Here is a 22,906-nt window from a genome sequence, read left to right as displayed (position 1 = left end):
TTCTCCTACCAAACAGACCAGAGAACCTGATATTTTCAATGTCTTATTTTTATAGTTTACTGTATTTTTATTTGCACACACACTTATAGCTATTTAAACACTTCTGCAAAATGCAAGCTTTCTATCATAATGACAAATCTGCAAATTGTTCTCTATTTTATAGCGCAGTCTAATCAAACTGAGTATTTCAGAAGAGTACACCAAGACCATCAAACACTAGTGGTAATAAGAAATTAAAAGGTATTTTCCTCAAAACTATTAAATTTATGTGAATTACTGACAGCAAGTTTAGCAGATTACTATGTAAAACACTAAAAAACCTTGTCAAAAGCAAACCTGGCTTCTACTCTTTGGCCCAATTTCTACATGAAATATCAGAGAGTTGAGATTACCATTACCATATTTTATATATACTATACATATATATATATATATATAAAATGACTAATATAAATTAAAAATGAATAGGACACCTTACTTCCTTAACCTGTTGGCAACCTGATAAAAGCCTACAGGAGTTGTTGATTCTTTTGCTCATGTTGATCTCATAATGCTATCTCAAATGTCAGCATTATATATCATTTTATTTCACTGTACGTGATTCCAGTTCAGGGCAAGTGAAGCCGAAACCTTCAGTTGCGAACTGCTGACATCTGAGACTAACACTGAACTACATTAAATAGCAGTGATGGGGAACACAGCATCAAAAATTCCCCTATTCTTTTATGAAAAGCATCTTTTCAATGGTAGTACAAAATTAACTATCCAGAACTCTATTATCTTAATAATCTGCTACACACCTTCACTACAGATGATTCTCCTACTCAAAATTTTGATTGCCTATATTTATATTAATATATAATATTATATTAATATAATTAATATAATAAGATAAAAGCTTACAGTCCATATGATGTATTTATCAAAATTCATTTTGATGTAAGTGTTGATCTATATTTACTTGCTTTTTTAACTTCAGATATGCTGCAATGTCATTAAGAGATAACATTTTAGATAAGAAAGTCCAAAAGTTGCACTTTCATGATTCTTCGTTGATATTTTTGACTGATGATCCATTATAGAAAGAAAAAAGAAAAAAAAAAAAAGAAGAGGAAAATGTCTTATTGTTTTCTTAAAGCTCACTTCTGTAATCAATAGGTTTCTTCTGGTCCTCTGTCTAGCATGTGGTTTAGCTCCCTCTGGTCAATGGACCAGTTCTTTAGAGAAGCCAAGGATAAAGAATAAAGGACTGCAATAGTACCACTTACCACTGGAGTTTCAATCGGTACCGATGGCTGCACCTGAAGATTTACTGCAACAGTCTGTGGTGGTGGAAGAGTTTGAAATGGCAGCTGGACCAAAGCTTCTGCAGCAGGAAGCTCTTCCTCAGAAACCAAAGTGTTTTGAACCAAAACCTGGCCCTGGGACAGGATTTCAGGCTGCACTTGTAAAGACTGCACAGACTGCAATGGCAGTTGTTGGATCTGGGTTGAAGATGTTGACAGCTGAGGAGGAGCTGCAAGAGGGATGGGTGTGGACTGCAAGGCTGAATATTGCTGGTGTGGTGTCGAGGACACAATCTGTTGGCCTGGGGAAACTAAGCTGGGCTGATCTACCGACCCTATATGTACAGCGGGGGAAGATGGAAGCGGAAGGTGCGACGGAAGATTAAGTGGCTGTGCAATTGGTCGAACTGGATTGGTAGTAGTTTGCTGAGGAGCAGACTGCTCTGCCTGAAGAGCTGTCGGCACAAGGGAGTTTGCCTGTGACTGAATAAGTGCTTGAGGGTGAATAATTATTGTAGGCGACTGACTAGGGGAGTGAGAAGGTGGAGGGGATACCACTACTGACTGCTGAGCTGACTGGGATGGAGTAGGAGACAGTGTTAGAGGCGGAGGATGGATGTGAATCGGTGAGCAATGAGACTGGACACTGCTGGAAGCCGGAGGAAGACCATGGCTTGGGAGTGGTAGACAGTGCTGGGACGGAGGGGGGTCCTGACCCGAAGGAGTCTGAAGTGCAATTGGCTGGACTTGCTGCTGCTGTTGCAGTATCAGCTGATGATGGGAAATCTTTGGAGGTGGTGAATGAAGTGGGATCTGCTGATGTTTCACTAGTGAATGAGGTTGCAATGGAGAATACGAAGCTGTGAGGAGGGGGGGAAAGTAAAAATTAGTATTTATTTCTTTAAGTCCAGAGAACATTACAAAAATATTAAAAGAAAGCAAGTTTTTACTTTAGAGTAAGACTGGCACAACTTTTTCAGCCCTTCAGATCCATGTTTAGAAATACCTTCTTTGACAGCATATAGTACACAAGAACAATTCACTAGGGTTATATGTTAAGTTCCAAAGCAAAATGCAGCAATGAATACAGGAACATAGCCATGCTTTTTCCATATATACACACATATATGTGTTTTCTATATAAAAGTATCCAAACTTATCTTTTTGGTGCTAGTTCTGAGATTACTGCTGATCCAGCCTTCACTTTTTTAACAATTTCATGCAACTTCAAATGGATTTAACCTTTTCTTTGAAACAGACTGGAATGGAAGAGATACACCTCTCACGATCAACAGGATTTGTTGATAACTGCTAAGTTAAAGTTTAGGTAATATGATTTTAAGAGACTAAAAATTCCAAGAGTTCAGTATGAATCAAAACCTTTCATAGTATTTGCTTGAACTTGAACACATAAACTGAAAGGTATGAATCTAAAAATAGTGCAGCTTCTAGAGGTGACATATTTAAGCGAACCAGTGACTCATTACTAATTCCTTACAGCACCATGCACACGTATTTTCCTCCACATGTAAACTCCTTCTTTTTCTGTCTTCTCCACTTGAGAAACAACTCATTTATGTTGCCTTTTTTATTATTTATTCTTCTAGTGAAGATGGATGTTTTCCTTACAAAAGTTCTAAGAGCATTAGGGCTCAATACCTCAAGAATGCCTGCCTCAGTCTTACCCCTTCTCTAAAAGCTGCCATTTAAGCCAAACTAAATTCCACAAAATTCAGACCAAGTGTCTAGACTACCCTTACTCTTTCAAAATAAGGAAGCTAAAACGCAAATACATTGCAATGTAAATGTCTACCTAACTAACTGCAGATTTATTTTGATTTATCTCTTAATACTAAATAGCAAGATTCTGGGACACCATTAGCTATGGATTTATAAAAGTACTTGATTTAAGAACATTCTGATGACACAGACAAGACAGCAAGAAAAAAAAAGAAAAATATCAATGACCATCAAATTAAGATTTTGATGACAGCAAGAGGCTTGGGGTGGTTTCAACCCACACCCTACTTCCCAGAGACTAGGGATGACATGTCTTGACAATGAGCATACAGAGAGAATCATGTTTGTACTGTGATTCAACTGCGTATTGCAGTTGCTATATTGTGATTTAGGAACATTGCTGTATCATCGCGCTAAATCAAAATCCTGTGTAACATCCAAAATCAACAAATAAGTAAGTTTACTATTAAATATTAAACTCTATTTATGTGGAATATCTAGAAGAACCCAGTCAGACAGCACTAGATTCTACCAGAACCATAACTTACAAATAACCTTTAATTAAAATAACTTCCTTATAGCTCCATTTTCATCCCACCTGGTGTTATTAAGTGATGTATGCTTGATGTCCGTGTGACTGGTGTACTCCGACACTCTGGAGTTGGGCTCTCGCCTTTTCTGTTGGTTTCTGAGTGATCTGGCTGGCTGCCCTTGGAACTGGTTATAGGTTTATTGGGGCAGAGGGACAATGACTGAGTTTGACTGCTGCTCTTTGGTGGGCCGTTCTGTGAACTTGACAATACACCCAACTTCTGACTGCGCAACGTCAAGTTCTGAACCTGGGAAATAAGCAAAACACGAAAAAATGCAAACCATATAAACATCTGTGACAAACACTCAGGCATAACAAGCAAAGAAAAAAAAAGTTAAGTAATGCTTCTCATCCCGCATGATCAAAATACATGAGAAGCTAAAAATCTGCATATCAAAGTATCTTTTAAGCCCCAAAATTTTGAGAGGAATAGGGATCTTAAATTACTTCAGTGATAAAGAAAATACAGGAGACTTTTATTGAACTTTAAAAAGAATGGAAAACGTTTGTTACACTAATTTGAATTGAAACTTACATTTTCTCTTTTATTGTGCCTTCAAAGTGAATAACATAAAACATCTTAAGCAAATGCAATTTCTTTTTTATCAGATGCTGCATTAGTGCAGTGGTCTGTCAGTATGCCTCTGGAGACTAACATAAACCAGAGCCTCAGGTAGTCAGCGGGACCAGAATCTGCTGTATGTTATCTGTGTCTTATCAAACCTGATCCCTTTATTTCTACAGTGATATTAATGTACCTTTTAATCATGACACCTCCAGTGTCACATGAAACAAAAGGTTTGCCTTCTGAAATGCAAACCGGTGATTATTTTCATGAATGTCTCTTATATCACAGCCAGGTTCCGTACATAATGATCCCAGCTTTCCAAGGGAAAACGAGAGCTAGAATTTTATTTTCAAGGATAAAGACTACCCTCATAGCACTAAATTACATACTTTACATGAAAAAGAGGACTAATTATTATCACCATCCACTATTTTGATTACATAATTCCTTCTTCATTCAACAGGTAGTACTTATATAATGAACAGCTAGTTTACATTTTACTTCTCACTATTCAGTGTGTTACTACAGGATGCATTCAAATTCCATTCTGAAGACAACAGTACTTTTTTCCCTTAATAGCATGCATCAGGCACTTACTGCAATCCCATCTCTATGAGTACAGATCAACCTTCAGCACACCTTAACAGGTAAGGTAACTAATCAGCGGTGCCCAGATCATACATGTGGGTGACACATATGAAAAGAAAAAAATATGAAAGCAGAAGGGAAGAAGAATAAGTAGGAGAGAAGTATCAGTTCACCTAACAGGCCATGTTAGGGGTGTGTCATTGAGACACTGCTATTCATTGATGAACTTCTTAGTTTCTCTGGTAATTTTACATGGAAGATGATACTGAGAGATCACTACTGTACCTTCACACTTGGCTAAGTGTAATATACAACCTATGTATATAACTAAATGTATCTTTTTCTTATTAACTGGCATTGCCTACTTGCTCAGGTTTGCTTATATAGTAAACAAAGCCGTTTCTCTAAACCCAGCTAACTGAAACGCCAAGGATGTATTTATCACAAGGTAAGAAAAATAAAGGGTACCAGTGTTAAAGGCTTTCCATTGCATCACTGACTACGGATGAAAGAGGATCTTTGCAATGTCATTGCTGCTACAGAAACTACCAGACAACCAAGGTTAACAACATCTGGTAATAGGGCAGTGCTGAACATTGAGAGGGGAGAGGAACGGTTTGAGTTGGGCAGAGACCACAGCAGCTCATTTGACTGAATAATGCTCTGTGGTCTGGGGTGAGATTCTACTGTCCCTCTGCAGCCACGCCTCAGGAAGCTGCACAGCCAGGCAGACTTATGCAAAGTGGTCCTCTAGAACACTGCAGTACAGAAGGACCAGGACTGTAAAGTGATGATGGGCTTTATTGACATCTCTAACTTGAATGCAGAAGACTAAGATACAAAAAGCTACTAGCCTGTCCAGTAACCTCTCTGCACTTTCAAACTTGATCTGCAGGATCTGGAGGAGAGGCAGCTGTGATAAGGGATAATGAGGCATGATAACTCCAAGACTGAAGGAGCAATCATCTGTCTTTTCAACAAAGGTTCAACTGATGAATTTAACATTGTGAGCTTGCTGAACAACAACCTGCATAAATACACAGCTGGATTCCAGCAAGCTCTGCCCGCCTCACGCACCTACTGGAAAAACAAAGGGAAGGCAGGCTTCAATGATGTACCATTATCTCAGAACAGTGACACATCTTTAAGGTCTTCAAATCTATTAGAATCTTCTGAAGGGGTGAACAAACGTAAGGTCAGAGAACATTCAACAGGTATAATTTACTGGCATTTCTGAAAGGTTTCTAAACAAGGCCCATTTATCAAAGGCTTTTAAAGAAACTGCTAAAACAGAAGAGGTCTCTCATGAGAGCATAATTTTGTTAGATTAATGTTCACTTTCCACAGCAGAAGACTGTGATTAATACGTTCTGTAGCCATCTGTACAATTATGTGTATTTTTTCCAGATGATAAACAAATATGTTGAGCAGTGAAAAGCTAACACAAGTTCAGCTGATAACATTAAGTTATTCAAGGCAATAAAGACAAGAGCTAATTACAAAGACCTAAAATGTCATATCCAGGATCCAGACTTTACATATAACATGATCACCGCTAAACGTGAGACAATGGCAAACCAAAGACACTGAAGTTGTACATAACCAGTACCCATTAGTAGTTTTTATAAGTAAACCTAAGCACAATGTGCCCTTACTTTTCAGTTTTGGCCCACTCTAGTAGACATACCTTTAATAAATTTACACAAGCTCACCTGAGTAGCTGCAGACTGACACGAAGATGAGGAAGATGAGACAACGGGAATGTCAGACTGGACAGCAGCCACAGTGGTTGCAGGAGTAAAAATAAGCTGTTTAAGCAAGAAAAAAATATTTGGTAACAGACCGAAACTTTGAAAATATGCGAAAGAAACGCAGAATTTTTAAGAGATACACAAAACTTACATGTAGGGATGTACCGCTTCTAAGATTTATTTTTTTACTTTTAGATGAACTTCTCAAAGCACATTTATCATGGTAGTTTAAGCAAATAAAACTAAATGATAATAACATAAAATTATAAATATAATAACGTACAATATTTGTTCTACATATTGAGAACAATCTTTCATATATATACACACACACATCATCTTTCATACGAACATTTTAAGAGGACTTCCCCTCCAATATTACAAATGAGTGAAACAGAGGCACAAAAAGTCAAGACAGCAGCCCAGTATCTACTATATTAAAGAAAGAGAATTTAGACCTTCCAATCTGTCAAAATGTTGTTTAATAGGCAAAGCTGTTATATGAACTTTAACTATGCTAAGTTTCATAGTGAGAACAGGTATCATACAACCAACCTGAAATCACTAACTTCAGAATACCAGCAACTATCATTAATTTCTTTATAGGCAATATAGCAAGGACAAGCTCTAAGGAAGGCTTTGCAAAGAGGCCATCAGTTAATCTTCCATATTTTTAAAGAGATCTCAACTGCAAGGAGCAGCTAAGAAGAAAACATGAAGGTTTTTATCTGGGATTGAATTGAGTGGTGATGAAGATGTTATTATGAGCTAGCCAGAGATAAGAGCTGACCTTCTCACAGAAAAATGAAAGGTCATGATGATGAAGAAAAATACATGATGTCTAGTATGTTAGCTAGAAACACTGAAAGACAGGTATAATGCTCAAACTACAGAGGGTAGCAAAATGGCCTTGCAATAAACACCATTCTAATCAGAAACAAACAGGGTAAGTTTCTCTTTTGAAACTGAAAACTGGAGTGTAAAGCTGTTACTCAGATAAACATGGGATTTGACATTGAGAGTCTCAATGAAATTTTAGTGTAAGTGCATAGGAAAACTCTATCAATAATCCACGTCATTGAGAGAGACTGCTGCTACAAAAACCAGCAACGTCATCCTCGTATTGCTTCAGCTACTAAGTTGTTAACACATATTGAAAGGCAGTGACATGAAACGAGTCTGTAATTCCTGTCCCGTTAAATAGTACTTAGGCGGATTCAGCATCTAGCTTTGCTTGCAAACCAGACACAAGAAATCCTTTCACTGGCAAACGGATAAACAGGTGTTTAAATCTTTAACTCCTTACCCTCAAGTTATACTGCTTTTTCCATAAACATGCAGGAAAATAATAGCTAAAGGAAAAACTCAACATAGCGTAACAGTATTGCTGTACATGCCTAAGAACAACCTCAGAAAAAGAACAAAGGATCTTTTTTTCCCCAAACATACTTCATAGGTGCAGTTCCTGCAAGAACTCATGCCTGTATCTAATTTTATAACCACTGTAGTCATGGACCTCTGGCTCAAATCTCGGTGCAGTGTAACAGCGGTTCTTTTATTTCATGTAGTTGGACATAACACTAAAAAGGTCTGGTCACTAACTCACACAAGGCATAAGAGTCCTTGGCCTTTACCAAGTACTGGTTGGTACCTGCACATTCATGTACAACTTCAGTAATTTCTATGAAATCCCACACAGAATGTAAGGTTCAATTCATATGAAATGCACTAGAGAGAGTACTAAATAAATCAATGAGGAGAAAAAAACCACCCAAACAGATTTTTCAAAGTTGCCCATTAGGAAACACAAATGCTGTATTGACAGGAAATTGCAGGAATCTAATGAGTTTCACATGAATCTGAAGGGAATGAAAGCTATGTATCTAACTCAATCCTAGAGACAATAACACACAGCATAGTCTTAGTTAAACATAAGAAAATTTTGAATAGGAGTTAGAACTCTGAATGTTACCAGTGCTAGGGAAAACAATCTAGCCTGAATATAAACAAACTCCAGTAAGCCCTTCCACATAGCCTGAAAAGACAGGCACTCTTTTTCTATTTTTCCCATGTTTGATCAATTTCGTAACTGTAGTACAACCACGCTAAACACACTTAAGCAAACTTCACCAGAAAACTAAGCTACGGCAGTTCTTTAACTTGTGATGTCTACGGTGTTTCAGAAGACACATATTCACAAATTAGTGACTAAATTCTCAATGCTCACTGAAACTAAAGAAAAATACTTGCAAATAATTTATAGAAACAAAGCAAGAACTGAAACGGTTCAGGTGGGGTTGCTTGGGGACCTTTTGGGGGGGCAGGGCAGGGAAAATGACAGGGACAGACCAAACCCAAGCTTTAAAAATTGTAATCAAAACTTACCATTTGAGCTCGGAGATACATCTGAGCCTGGCTGGCACTCAGGGTTGGAGAGGTGCTCCCCAGCAACATAGTCTGTTGGGTAATACTGCTGCTAGTGGTGTTGGAGGTCTGTGAACGGCTTATTATCTGTGCAGGTGTAGGAGAGGTGGAGAGGTTAATCTAAGGAAACAAAAATATTGCTTCTGTCATGGAAATTCATTCATCCTAAGGTCTAAAGCCAGAAAGCCTTTGACAAAAATGGCAGGGGCAGCTGAAATCTCTGAACTGTAAAAATATCAAAAATATATTGAGCCAATCAGCACAAAACTAGATTCTGGCAAGATTGTACACTTCCATTCTTAAACTGCAAGCAACTGTTTTGCAGCAAATAATAATAACCAGTTAAGAGTATAAACAATGATTTTATAAAGTCTGAAAAACATACCTCAGAAATACACATTTATAGGACATGTAGCATGAGCTTGCAATATTTTAAGAAAAATACCTGAATTTTAATATTTAAGCATCTTTAAATGTTTGTATTATCTGACTGGACTGATATCTTCCATTATGCTTGTTATGCAAACTGATCAGGACACTTCTTTGTGCCACCACATACAGACTTTGATTCCTCATTCCACATATGCATATTTAAAAATGACTGGAGACTAAAACTTTCTACAATCTCCTATTAAATGCTCCTCAACAATTGCTCTTTAGCATCTTCTCAAACAAGAGTGGTTGTGGGTTTGTTTTTTTCTTTTTTTTCCCTCTAACCAGTCTAACAGAGTTAAGTGCCCAGCTCTTTTTCATCACTTACTCAAAAGATTTCCTTGAAAAATCCCAGCCCAATTATTCTGTTAGTTTAACATCAGACATCTTTGAAGACTTTCCCTCCTAAACGTAATGAATTAAGGATTTTACTTCTAACAACTGTAAGCCAAAGCAATGCTATGAGAGCTTAAAAATATATATAGTTGAATCACTGAAGCTATGCACTGAAGTCATGAACAGCTTAAGGGCATGATTAATAAGCAGGATGTCTGTAGGACTAACAAAGTCCTACTCAAGACAACTGTGTAAGTGTACATAACGGCCTGTGCAAATTACATGTCTGAAGATGCCGCTTAAAGAAATACAGCATGAACTGAACACAGAGCTGCTAACAACTGAAACCTGAGCACATGCCTAGAATATGGATGAAATAATTGAAAGTGCATAAAAGATGCATGATAAAAGATGATATCAATAAAAGAATGAACGTTACATATGATCAGTTTCATAAAGATATATATGTGAGCACTGACTTGGATTCTTTAGATGTGGTGCTCTTCAATCACTGATACACAGTTACAATTTTAACCTACGATAGTGCCCTGAATAAAGAAACTAATGTGACAAATCCAGTAAGAAATCATGTGAGAGATGAAAGCTCAGGGAGTGACTCCTGCAGCGGTCTGAACAGTCACTAGTGCTTGTGGACTGAGGAGCTGCCCCTCGGAGCACCAAGATGAGGCTGGGAGCAGGGAAGCCTCCAACACAGGCCAGCAACTACGGCGGACACTGGAAGCACAGCCAACACTTACTACAGACTCATCATACTTCTATTTACTCTTTCTGTAATACTACTTTTAACTATGCAAATTTAAATACTAAAACTTTTCCTGTTTTTCCAGGTAGTTATATAATAACCGAGAGGGGTTGAGAATGGATGGAGGTCTTTGTTCAGTTACGTACCGAGGTCTGCGACATGCTTGACTGCTGAGTGACACTCCCAGTGGGGGAAGTGCATTGCCTCCCACCTGACAGGCTTGCCTAAACAGCAAGAATATGTGTCAAATATTGAAATCAAAAAGTGTTTACGTGATGTTCATATTATTGCATAAACCATTAGAAACATCCCTCTCTACCATTACCTTTTCTCTAAGTTAACAGTAAAAACTTTACTCAGTGGAAGTAGTTTTCAGCAAAGTGCACTCTGCACCATGGAATGCTATCTGCAAGGTGCTAAATGCCTTGAATTCCTACCCAATTTCAGGCACTCTGATTCTTGCAGATCAAGACTTGCACAAAAACTATCAGAGGTAAAACCTATCAAACTGGTAATGATGGAACTGATCAGCTCACTACACCTAGGGTGCTCAGAACTTAAAATGTGACATCATTAAAAACCGTCATTATTAAAACTCACATCATAATTTTTACTATGATTAGAATCCTCTAAAAATAAAACAAACTTTATCAATGCTGTAAAGAACATCCTCATATTCTAGAATGGTAATTTATGTATGCACATCTAATGTCTGTAACTACGCCATTCCAGCCCTTCAGATCAATACAGGGACAGTGATTTCAGTTTCTGTGTTAACAGACTGCATACCTAACTTCTTAGACTTCCCCAATCTGATTTTCTTTGCTCTGTCTCAGTAACTGCATATGCACACACAGTTCTGTCACAAAAAGAATGACAAATCAATATATTACCACGATCTAATGGTAAAGGTATAGAAGAAAAAGCCAGGCACACAGAAGAGTCAGTCCCAGTTCTGCCAATAAACAGCCCTGCTCCTGAAGTCTTTAACTCTCTTTTAGCATTTCCATGTGTACAGTCACTAACCACCACCTATCTCTGTGAGACAGTATTCTCAATCTGAAGTCAAAGGAAATCCTTCCACTGCTTGAGTTTTCAAAATGGGTCTCCTCCAGTTTTCACTAATGTTAAAAGCTCTGCTTCAGAAATTAAATGTCATTGACTTCCTGCACTTCCACACTCAAGAGTTAAAATTTAATTTTGCCATTACTTATAATGCAGCCAGATGTGTGGCAAAACACACTAAGATACCAGATGTTCATTATTTTTATTTGATTTCACTAAGATACATTGCTATTCATTGATTTCCCCATCAACTTTTAGACAAAAACATGGGATGAAGATTGAAGTAGTCTATTTTTACTATTTATTTTATTACTGTTTGATGATTTACATGATGCATTATAATGTATGCAATAAAGCATGGAATGGTTGCCTACTGGAGCATCTACAACACTGGACAAAATCCTCCCAACTGTTTCGAGGAAGAGACAATTTAAAAATAACAAAACCATTAAAATATAACAGTGAATTCTTGGGAGGCATTAAGCTCAGGCACTTAAGCTGTTATTATGTTTGACAATGCTCTAGAATTGTAGCCCTACTCTAGAAAGTAGTACACCATTCTTTTTCAGTAATCTTCACTCTCACCTGTGGTACAGTTGCCAGACTCTGAAATTGGGTACTGCTTAAGTGCTGCTGCTGCAAAGCAGCAGTCTGCAGCATTAGATGCTGCTGTTGGGCTGCATACATCTGCTGGAGGTACTGAGCAGCTGAGCTAGGAGGACGATGCAAGGCCTGCTGAATAACCTGTGGTGAATCAGTAGGTAATTAATTACAATTATAAAGAAAACACCATGCTGACATGATGCTGAAGTTCACCTTTACAAGGAAACAAAACCAAATAAATTCTTTTCACATCAATTATGTAATACTGAACTTGCTCCATCACTGTTTTCAACCAAGTCACAGAATATAGTCAACATACATATATTCACGTTTTCAAGGAAAGCCTGACAATCAGCTGACATCACAGCATCATTCATAACACAACATCCAAGCCTCTGAGGTTCTTGTCCACAAGTCCTACACAATGTTCTGCTTTTTGAAAGATCAGGATAGCGCGTGAGAGACTCAATTACCAAACCCAATGGAATGGACTGTACAGTTTGAGGAGACCCAACTTAACAGCAACAGGGGGCTGGACCCAAAGCAGCAGCTACACACACAGATACCCCTGGATCCCTGTAGTCAACGCTGGTCAGACAAACAGCTTTAATTTTGCATTATTTTGTAAAGGCTTACATTAATAATCCCTACCCCTAAGAATGGTGAAAAAATCCAAACTTTCTAGCATAGCATTTCCACCCTCCCTTATCTGGCAGGCAGGCCTGTACTCTGCACTATTCTTAAGTGGTCTGATACCCTTCTGTAAACAGTATCTTCTGAAAAGCAGAAAGTCAGATACTGAGAAAACAGAAATTAAGAATGAAAAATAAATCCTGTGTAAAGTATTGTCCAATGCCTATATTTGAGAGCACTGTACAGGACAGGAAAGAGCACCTCATAGCCCAGTACCTGGACGGCATGCCTGTCAGAGCCGCTGTAGACAGATATCTGTGGTAGCTGTGTCCGGGAAGTGGAGGTGGTAGTGATAGTAGTTGTAGACGCAGAACATGTTGTTGTGTTTGGTTCATTCTCCATAGCTGTGCAGCGTTCGTCCAGCCTGGCAGAATTGAAATAAAAGTAGTTCACAAACAGAAGGACAGTACACACTGATTTTTAAAGGCAAAAAATAATAATAAAAAACATCTAAGCTTCGCGGAGATAGAATAATGGACAATTTTTCAAATGGGGAAGAAATTTGTAGTATTTCCTACTGTGTGATGAAATTTGCTGAGAGATGTGTTTATAATCTTCTAAGATTCATCAAGAGTAGCAAAAGGTGACCACTTTAGGAATACACACATGATTTCCAGCAAGCTACACAGGAGTGCTGCTGCATCCCTCTTCCCCACAGCATAACACTGAAACTGCTGGCTAACCACTCTGTACATTGAGCAAAACATGTTCTCGGCAAAAATCAACAGTGGCATGCTCTATTTGGAAAGAGATGGAAAGGATGTAGAGAAAAATGCTTTTACTTTTTACAGCACTACCTCACAAAATACAGTAAGAGCCAAAGAAGAAACTACCTATTTAAGCATCTCTGATGATTCCTCCCCAGTGTTGTGAGATGTCCCTTTCTTGCAGAGCACAACCTCTCTCCCAAAATAGCATCTTAAAAACCAAAATGAATCACCTATCTCAATATATGAGGGGTGTTTAGTTTAGTTTCTTTTTCATTATTAGTATTACGATTAACAGGAAATAGCATAGTTGCTGTTTATTGCTTTTAAAAGGATGTTAAGAAAAGGGTGGGGGGAAGGGAGGCGAAAATGTGTTTCCTTCTTACAATAAAGGCTGGCTCAGAAAAATAATCGTTGCGAGAGCTGCAATGTGCTAGGGAAAAATCAGCATTGCCAAGTGGCTTAACAAGCCACCCATTGGATGCTGCATCAAACAGGAACAAAATTAGTAGAGTTTCAACTCGCACAGCTGAAAGCAGAATGCAACGCTGCCAGGCTGCTACCTTCACCTCTCAAAACATGACTACTTTGCAAGCAGAGAACCGCACATGATCCCATAGCTCCTGAGCACTTGGAATATCTGAACTTTAATAGATGTATGGTCACCTAAGGACCTCACGCCTACCATTGTATTGCATACTTGCATATGTTTTGACATCAAAGAAAATTCATGGCAATAAAGCGTGCTATAAAAGCAGAGATCCCTACTATTAGAACCGAGGGAAAAAAATGGGACTTTATTGTTAAATACTCAGATCTGTTGTGCATTATTAATGCCATTTGTCTACCTACATTAGAGCACAAGTTAACATACATGGGTTAGCCACTTCAATTGCAATGAAGACAGCATTACTTCTAAAACCACTTTACATTAATTTCACATAACATTAATGAAAAGTACCTTGAAAAAAACTCCTGTCTCCTCCAGAGAACATTAAAAGCACATCAAAATATTTACACCTACAGCTTGTCTAGCTAGTTTTAGCAGAGTTATGCAACCAGTTAAATTAGCCTAAGAAAACAACATTGGATGTTTAATTTCCTTCATTCTCAGCCACATTTTAGATGTATTATTAGCGAGATGTGCAACATATCCTGCTCTGCTAGGTATTCCATCAGAAGTTCACCCCATGAGAGCTATTAATCCTTTAGCTGAAAGTGTCTAATTTTCAAAAATAATTTTGTCATCACCAAAGTCGTTCTCACAATGGATGTACAATGAAAACAGGAAAAAGAGCACCTAAACTTTTGTTCAGCGTGGCCTGCTACTGAGGTGCATCTCCAATCCTCCTGCCACACCTCCCTTAGACCGGCCTGAGATGCTTGCTGGCCACCCCTTGGTCCCACCACCACGCAAGCACTGCACAGCACAGTGTTAACAGGCAGAAATTGCGTGCCCTCTTTTGGCAAAAGATTAGTAAAGTGTTTCAACAGATGACACTTGTCAGAAGCCTCTCCTCTCTTCAAGTGAGGAGTGGAGTGTTTAAGGGAGAAGAGGAAATACAGAAAAAGTGGTGATTTTAATAAAGAAACCATTACAATTTAACAGATGGATATTTTATGACAGAAAGCATAAAAACCATTACAGACTTAAAATCAGACTGCCTTTACAGCGTTGCTTTCATTTACTTTACAATGCTGTATATGCAGAACCACTATAAAAAAAAAATCTCAAGATACAATTGAAAATAATCTTCTAAAATTGTTCACGGAGTACTCAACAATATCAAAGAGGCAAAACTCCTATCATAAAATTAATTTTGTTATATGTACGATGAAAATCCTACAATGGTATTGCCTGTTAGAACCTAACTCAAAATAATGTCTGTAATGCAAAGTTTTAGAAAATGCACCAAATTCTGACTTTAAACAACCACGATGCATTTAAGCAAGCCCAAAACACAAAGCACAACAAAACTATATTGAAAATAAGTATTTATTCAAGCAGTAACAGTATGAGACACCACAGGATTTCAAATTACACCGTTCATAACTTAAATACTCAGAAGTTTTGTTTTCTTCATATTTTTTGGCCAAAGCAAATACCTGAAGTAAAGAAATACCTGCTATTCTGTACCAATGGTGTTAAACTGCCTTCACGGTGGATACGAATGTCATGTTTGAAGAAGTTTGACTTCCAGTAAGTGTCATGGTAATAACAAACACTGCTGACAATCTGTAACTATAACTGGCATTTGAAAATCAGCAATTTTTTTTAACATATAGTTTGTTCTTAATTCTTTCCATTCATGACCTCTCCTTACAGCTCTCCAAGGGTACAAACCACACAAGAAAAATGAGTTTCCTGCAAGCCCAGCCCCTGAGGGCCCTGTATGTGACTGAGGGCTCCGAGGTAACCCCTCTTCCCCCGCCACTCCAGTTGAAGTGCCGGCCAACCCTGCCCAGACCCTGGGGGTTGTGTTTAAATAAACACAATTTAAACTATGCTCAGTGGAAAGACAACCCCGCCGTGCGGTGCAGCGGCGCGGGGTGCCCGGCCCGGCAGGGGCCGCCGGCGCGCTGAGGGACCCCGGGGCTCGGCCGGCAGCTGCAGGGCCCCTGGGCGCCGCTCCCCGCCGCAGGCCGGGCTGACCCGCCCGCTCAGCCCCCCGCACCGGCCCCTCGCCCAGCCCAGCCCCGCCGCCGCCACAACCGGCGGCCACGCTCCGGCCCAGCGCCGCCGCCGCCGCCCCCCCAGCGGCCCCGCAGGCGCCAGCCACCGCCGGGGAGGGAGGGAAGGTTGGGCGGGAGGCGAGGCACCCGCTCCCCGCCGGGGCCGGCCCGCCGCCGGGGCGATGTCAGGTGGCGGCTCCCGCCTACGCGCCCCGCCACGACCCAGCCAGGGCCTGCCGCTGCCGCTCCCCCTCCTCCGCGCATCCCGCCGGGAGACTCGCCTCGGACAAGGCGCTCACTCCGCTTCCGCCATCTTCTCGCCTCCCTCCGGGGGAGGTGCCGCGCAGGCGCGCTGGCCGCCGCCGCCGCCGGGCACGTGACGGGCCCCGCCGCCATGTTGTCGCCGGAGCCTGGCGTCGTCCGTGAGGTGCTGCGGCCGGGTGCGCGCTGTGGGCGGCCCCGCGGAGGCCCCCGGGCGGCTCTCGGGCAGCAGTGAGGTAGCGGCTGGCTTCAGGGTAGCACAGGAAGGCGGTGGTGGGGAGCTGCGGCCTGGCAGGGGTGAGGGACCTGGGCTCCCCTCAGGGCCCGCCATAGCCTGTGCTGCTGCATGGTGAGCTGAGCACGGCAGCAGCGATGTTTGCTTGAATTTTCCTGTGGGAGCGGTAGAGTTGAGCTCTGTTGCTAAGGCCTGTGGCAAGTAAGTTTTACTGATTTTGTGTTTTAGCTACAGCAGGAAAATGAAGGACATGCAGCATGCAGTTTGAGAGTGCTTTTGGGAGATTTAAGGTCAGGGACGTAGCTGCTTCTAGTGCTTTTCCACGTTGGTGGCTCAGAGACCTCAGCAGCTTCAGCCAGGATGATGGTGGTGAACTTTTAACTTAGCTTTCAGTACAAAATCTTGGCTCTGAGCCTTTCTCTGCTGTGGGGAAGACAGCTTCTCCATCTAAATTAACCATAACTGGTCAGAGTTGAATTACGTCAATAATCCCTATATGCTAATTCCAATAATAAAAATAGCAGCTGCTGCATATTACCTGGCATAGATGAGCAAAGCCCAACCTCTGTAAAGACAAGTAGCCACTATGCCACATAGGCCTAAGTCAGTTTACATGGGTCATCTTGACCAACTCGGCACCTTGCCCTCTCCGTGATGTCTTCCTCTTATCAAAGAGATGTTTTCTGTGTCTAAGCATTCAGTAACATTACTAAATAGTCTCCAGGTATATAGTGTTTTCGAAGTTGCTTGTATTCCCAGTGATACAGAAAGCAAGCGGCTCAGTCCATTGAGAGTTAGGAAGAAAACTGCTGCATTGGACAGTTATGGATAGTTATGGGTAGTTAGTGACACACTTAAGTATTTGATAAGAGAACCAGTTGTGTGAATGAAAATGAAGTTGGTTAAAAACTTGATAAAAGCGATGGGAACATAGTAAAATGTAGATCAGCAATACGTTCTGCAGTTAGGTTGGTGGTTTCTTCATAATGCAATTTGACCAGCTGATACGTGGACATGAAAGGGGAAGAAAAATTGCAAGATACCTAGCAGTTAGTTGGCATAGATAAGTACTTTGCAAAGAAAAAGTCTCAGCAGGTGTCTTGCAAAACTCCAATACCATCCAAGGTGTTATAGATGAGCTTGAACTCAACCCTAAACCCAAGGGTTGAAGCAGTTACCACAGGTGGACTGCCTGTGGCAAGCAGTGACAATGTACCAGGTCTAATGGGGATGCCAGGTTTCTATAAAAGATAACATGGTGATTCAGTAGGAGGTAATAGGAATTTTCATAGGTTAAAAAAGAAGGTGTAGGGAAAGTGAAGACTGATGCTGAAATACTCTTGGTGATCCAGTAGGAGATAGAAAACATTGGAAGTCCTGCTTGCAGTATATGAGTTCAGATACAGCCATGTACTTCCTCTTGTACGGAAAGGATGTAAGAATGTGTGGAAGCTGGGTGGAGCAAGTAACTTTCTTCTGAGAAAAAAACCCAACCACAATAGTGCAGGAAGGTCAAGTAGCATGAAAAAAATTTTGTAACCACACCTAAGGTAAACAGCAAATGAATCAGTAAGTTGTTTTATCAAAGTGAGGTGTGTTGACTGGAAAGTGCAGCTCTCATGTAGCAGCCTGTACATGAACACAAAAAGCTCACCTCCATGGTGCGGTAATACAGGCAGCCAGATGTGATAGTGACTGGAGTTTGCAGGGGGGTAGTAGAAAAAAGGAATTGTTTTTACTGTAGCAGAAAAAACCCAAACCTTCCTTATTTCTTAGGATTGCCAGAAACATCCATCTGCTTAGGGAGCATTGGGGAATATAAGTATGTGTTACCAGAGAAAGTACTGATGTATTGTTAAATAGGGAAACTGGAAGGGCATACTGCTTGCAGTGATAAAGGTGGTTTATGATTAACAGTTTGAATAAAAAAACTTTTGTTAACCATCCCTGTTTACCCTGCCTAGTTAAAAAGCATGTTACTGCTATGTTACAGTCTTAAAAAGTATCTTTGCCGTTTCATATATGGTAACTAAAGCTGCACCTTAACCAAATATACTGTCTTGTGGGCAATTCATCATTGCATGGATTCTTTAGAGTTCTTACAGAAAATGTTTCAGTGACCAGCAGCTGTGAGAAGCATGTTGCCATAGCAGTGCCAGCAGCCTGCCAGCTCTGCGCTGGCTGCTGAAGGGCTGCGTGCTACTTCTGCAATGGTTCAGTCTTAAAATCCTGAACTTTCTGTGGCACCTCTCAAATCGGGTTGGTAGTGAGGACATAAATGAAGGAATCACGGTATGAAACCAATCGCGAAGGAACACAGACGTGTCCGAGACACTTTTTCCTGGTGCTGGGGTGGTAGCGGTGGGTTTCGTTCCGCCAAACAGCTCAGCTGCAGGGCCTGGCACGCAGGCTACACCCGGGCTGCTTGCAGGCGGAGCAGCTGCTTCCCACCAAGCACTACTGACGGCGTTTCTGGCTTGTTAAGTCCGAAAATTAGGACAATCCTGTTTGTACCAAAGTAAAACGACAAATTTTCCTCCTCTGCTCCCTCTCCTAAGCGCAGCTCCGGCGGGGCGAAGCCCTGCAGGACGAGCCGCTGCCAAATGAGGCCGGACGCCTGAAAGTCAGAAGAGGCGGCTCGGCGCGCCCGGCCCGGCCCAGCCCAGCCCGCAGCCGCCCGGTACGCGGGGCGCTGCCCGCCGCCGGCCTCCCGCCTAGCCGGCGCCAGGGCCGCGGGGCCGCCCCGCAGTCCCAGCATGCCTCGCGGTGGGCCATACCAAGCGGCGGGGAGGCAGCGGGGCGCGCCGCCGCTCGGGACGCGGGGGCCGGCGAAGAGGGGCTGTCGGGCGGCTTCAGGAGCCACCCGCTGCGGCAGCTTCCCTGCGGAGCCCCCTGCTGCCTCCGCGCCGCCGGCTCCCCCCTTCCGCTTCGGCGTGGAGCACTCCGCTCCGCAGGTGTACGCCGGAGCCCCGCGGGGAAGAGCCCACGTAGCACGCGGAGGGGGGAGGCACACGAGAGGCGTGGCGCCCGCCTTCCCCGGGCGGCAGAGCTGCCGGCCGGCCGTGCACCGGGCAGCTGCTCCCTGCTGTGGCAGGGCCCGTGCTCTCCTCTGCCGCCGTCCCGCGCGGCTCCGCGCTCTCCCCCTGCCCGTTCTCCGCTGGTCCCCCCACCCGCCGTGGTCCCACCCGCCTCGGGCTGGCGCTGTGAGGAGGAGGCGGGGCCGCGGCGCGGCGGGGAGCGGCGGGGGTCGCGCAGCCGCCGCCGCCGCCTCCCACTCCCCCTGCCCTCCCCTGGGCCGCTCGCCCGCCGCCCCGGGCGGTGCCGCCCGCCGCGGAGAGGGGGATGCCGACGCAGCGGGACAGCAGCGGCAACAGCACCATGTCGGCTCCGGGCGGCGGAGGGGGCAGCTTCGGCGGGGACAGCGCCCACCAGGTCCGGGTGAAGGCCTACTACAAGGGGTGAGTACGGAGGTGGGGCCCGGGGGGGCGGCGGCCGGTCTGAGGAGAGGCTTTCGCCAGCGCCCGGGGCGGAGCGGCGCGGCCGGGCCTGGCCCGGCACCTCGGGAGCTGGGGGTGCTGGGCCCGGGCTCTGGGGGGGCTGTGCCCCCGGGTTGGCGGGGCCGCGATAGTGTGTTGGGGCGCTCGGGGCGGGCTCCCCTCCGGTGCCGTGGCGCGGTGGCCCTGGAACATCCCCGGCTCTCCGCCGGTGGCCGGAGCTCTTGTCAGCGCGGGTTTCCGTCAGCGGTGGCTCTGTACGGCGGTGCCTCATACACCGGCTTTTCGGTGCGTGTGCCGAGACATTACCACCTCAAGCCCTGGATATCCGCTTGTTTGTGGCGGAGAGGGAAAAGAGGGACCCCCGCCCCGACTGAAGAGCCGCGTGAAAATGGCTCTCGGGTGCCGCTCTGAACCGGGGTGCGATGATGGGACCTGTGTTCGGAGGAGCCGCTCCTCAGGTGTTGGGGGCCGGGGGTCCGGATCCTGCGTCCCGCCGCGGCCTGACGGGGGAGCGGGGCTGGGCCCGGGGGGGAGCGGGGCTGTACCCGGGGGGCCCTCCCTGCCCTGCCCTGCCCTGCGCGCACCCGCCGCACCGCTGCCTTACCTGCTGCCAGGAATAACTGCGTGTTCCTTTGTAGCGCTTTATTGCGGGACACATGCCAAAATTCATACTTCAAAAAAAACCCAAAAACAGATATGTTCAGAATCTAGCTTTGGTGTTGGTCTCTCTGTGTTAAATGGTGCTTGGGTCTAAAGGAAGACAGTGTTTGGATGAAAATCTATTTCATCAGGTTTTAGGGTGTTTCTCAGGGACTGAGTGACTTCTGAGGGAGTCTGTCAATGGTAACTAAGACTACTGTCAATTACACTTCTGGAAAAAAAATGTGCTAGAGATCTGCACAGCAACATCTGAATTTTGCAGGTCTAATTCAATGGCTCTCCAATAATAGCATAGAAGGCAGAAGCAGCATTCTGCTTTGGGTTCACAATCCCCTATTAAATAGTAACAGAGGACCTAACTTTAAGGTTTGAGTGCAAGGGTTGATAGTGGTTCATTGGGCCATTAAGTCTGAGAGGAGGTGATGTAAGCAGAAAAAAATGTAGGTTGCATTTTTGGATTAAGAGTGAACACATGATACTCTCAACAGCTTCCTTCTAGTTGTCTGTATTAAGTAGGAAAAAATATATTTGCAGTATTTACTATCTGTTATCTCTAGCTTTATATTTTTAAGGAGAGATATAGGAACCATGCTGAGCACTTGGTGTTTGCTACTGTGTTTGATTTCTGGCTTTGGGACTTTTCTTGACAAAAGTCTATGGAAGTACTGTAGAGGCTGGCACAATCTGTGGCTTTAAAGGATGTGTGAAAAACTGCCAAAGTAATAGTATGTGAAATTCCAAGCTCTTTGTTTTACGTCCCCTTAATCCATCATTTCTTAATGTCATGGATATGCCCCTGGCTATCAGCTAGTGTTCCTTTGATCAGGCAGTGAACTAAAGTGAGAACTTTTCTGGGTTAAAACGGTTTGTCTTCTGCTGGTTCAGTTTTAATCTTGATCATTTCCACATTGGATCACATGAATTCTTGCTTTAGTATAGGGAGGCTGTGGTGCAAAGAAGAGAGAGAAAGCAGCTCAGGGTTGTGGGAGTGAGGAAGAAAACTGCTATATTGGAGGGGAATGCTGGCTTATGACACTTTGAATATTGAAATTGGGTAATAATTTAGAAAGCACTGGAATGTTTCATTTGGGTCTAATGTATAGACTGTTTATCTGTTAATGCAAACATCAGTTTACTTTTAGTAATGATACGGAGTCATATAGGGTGTTGGTTAACCATTGTGAATACCAACAAACCTAACAAGCTGAATGCCTTGGTCATGATTTGTTTAGAGATCTAAACAAATTATTCTCTCTGCTTTCTTACAACAGGAGGTCTCATGCCTGCTTCTCAGACTAGCGCTATCAAGAAGTGGGTATCAAAGCTGAACACTTTACCTGAACTTACACTGAAACAACTTGGAGACTGAGGATCTAAATGCTGATGCAAAAGGCAGCTTTTTCTCCTTTTGTCAAATAAACTGTCTCAAAATTAGAGCTGGATAGAGGATTTAATGGGAAATAGTATTAATCAGGAAATGTTAATCTCTTAATTTAATTTTAATAGAAGCATTTAAGTGGGTTGTAGAAGTTACTGTGAAAGCCTTGCTAGGAAGGTCTTTTCATCTTTTAGAACTTCTCATTAAAGAAAAAAACCCAGCAACTCAGAAGCACAGATTGTTCTTGAAACGGTTGGGAATCTGATAGTCTGGATACTTCCCTGGGGCTCGAGACTCCACACTTCCCAACTCAGAGCAGATAGGAACCTGAATCCCCAAAACAGCACTTAGTCTGGCCAAGAGCCTAATTGCTTTTCTCAGCCAAGACAAAGACTTTAGCGAAGAGATCTTTGAAGGGTTTTTGTTTCACTCAGCTGTGCAGTGGTAATTCTTTATCTTAAATTCATGAAATACGTAAAACCAGGAAGGAAGATTTTCCTAAACTGAACAGAGATCATGAGAATAAGGGGATAGGGAATTCCCGGAGACTTGGGAATTAGGGCATTAAGTTGAGTTTATCCAGGTATTTCCTTCTCTCAGGTAAGCCACGCTTATCTGTCTCATAGGGCTGGTTGTTTAAAATGCTGAAAATAG

General features: G+C 42.7%; 2 protein-coding genes across 8 annotated transcripts in view; one reads left to right on the top strand and one right to left on the bottom strand.

Annotated features, from left to right (window-relative positions):
- PHC3 (polyhomeotic homolog 3) overlaps window positions 1–18,822 on the bottom strand; it is a 40,817-nt gene extending 21,995 nt beyond the window's left edge. The window contains exons 1-8 of one of the 6 annotated variants that reach the window (XR_008734524.1): window positions 16,503–18,822; window positions 13,058–13,205; window positions 12,131–12,289; window positions 10,627–10,704; window positions 8,911–9,069; window positions 6,487–6,582; window positions 3,625–3,865; window positions 1,269–2,146 (exon numbers count right to left, since the gene is read on the bottom strand). Coding sequence is in view for 5 of the 6 variants with exons in the window: in XM_055724042.1 (XP_055580017.1) it covers window positions 1,269–2,146; window positions 3,625–3,865; window positions 6,487–6,582; window positions 8,911–9,069; window positions 10,627–10,704; window positions 12,131–12,289; window positions 13,058–13,183 (1,737 nt within the window). In the remaining variant the exon portion in view is untranslated. The remainder of the gene's footprint in view (window positions 1–1,268; window positions 2,147–3,624; window positions 3,866–6,486; window positions 6,583–8,910; window positions 9,070–10,626; window positions 10,705–12,130; window positions 12,290–13,057; window positions 13,206–16,502) is intronic. The other 5 variants (XM_055724042.1, XM_055724038.1, XM_055724039.1 and 2 more) reach the window with 5 other exon arrangements.
- A 699-nt stretch (window positions 18,823–19,521) lies between these two features.
- The window catches only part of PRKCI (protein kinase C iota), a 29,868-nt gene continuing 26,483 nt past the window's right edge, over window positions 19,522–22,906 (top strand). Inside the window, exons 1-2 of one of the 2 annotated variants that reach the window (XM_055724045.1) lie at window positions 19,522–20,175; window positions 22,146–22,185. In XM_055724045.1, the coding sequence (XP_055580020.1) occupies window positions 22,154–22,185 (32 nt within the window). In that variant the 5' untranslated portion in view covers window positions 19,522–20,175; window positions 22,146–22,153. The remainder of the gene's footprint in view (window positions 20,176–22,145; window positions 22,186–22,906) is intronic. The other variant, XM_055724044.1, reaches the window with a different exon arrangement.

This window comes from Falco cherrug, chromosome 11, assembly GCF_023634085.1.
Source record: "Falco cherrug isolate bFalChe1 chromosome 11, bFalChe1.pri, whole genome shotgun sequence".
Lineage (NCBI taxonomy): Eukaryota > Metazoa > Chordata > Aves > Falconiformes > Falconidae > Falco > Falco cherrug.
This window is presented reverse-complemented; position numbering and strand designations above follow the sequence as displayed.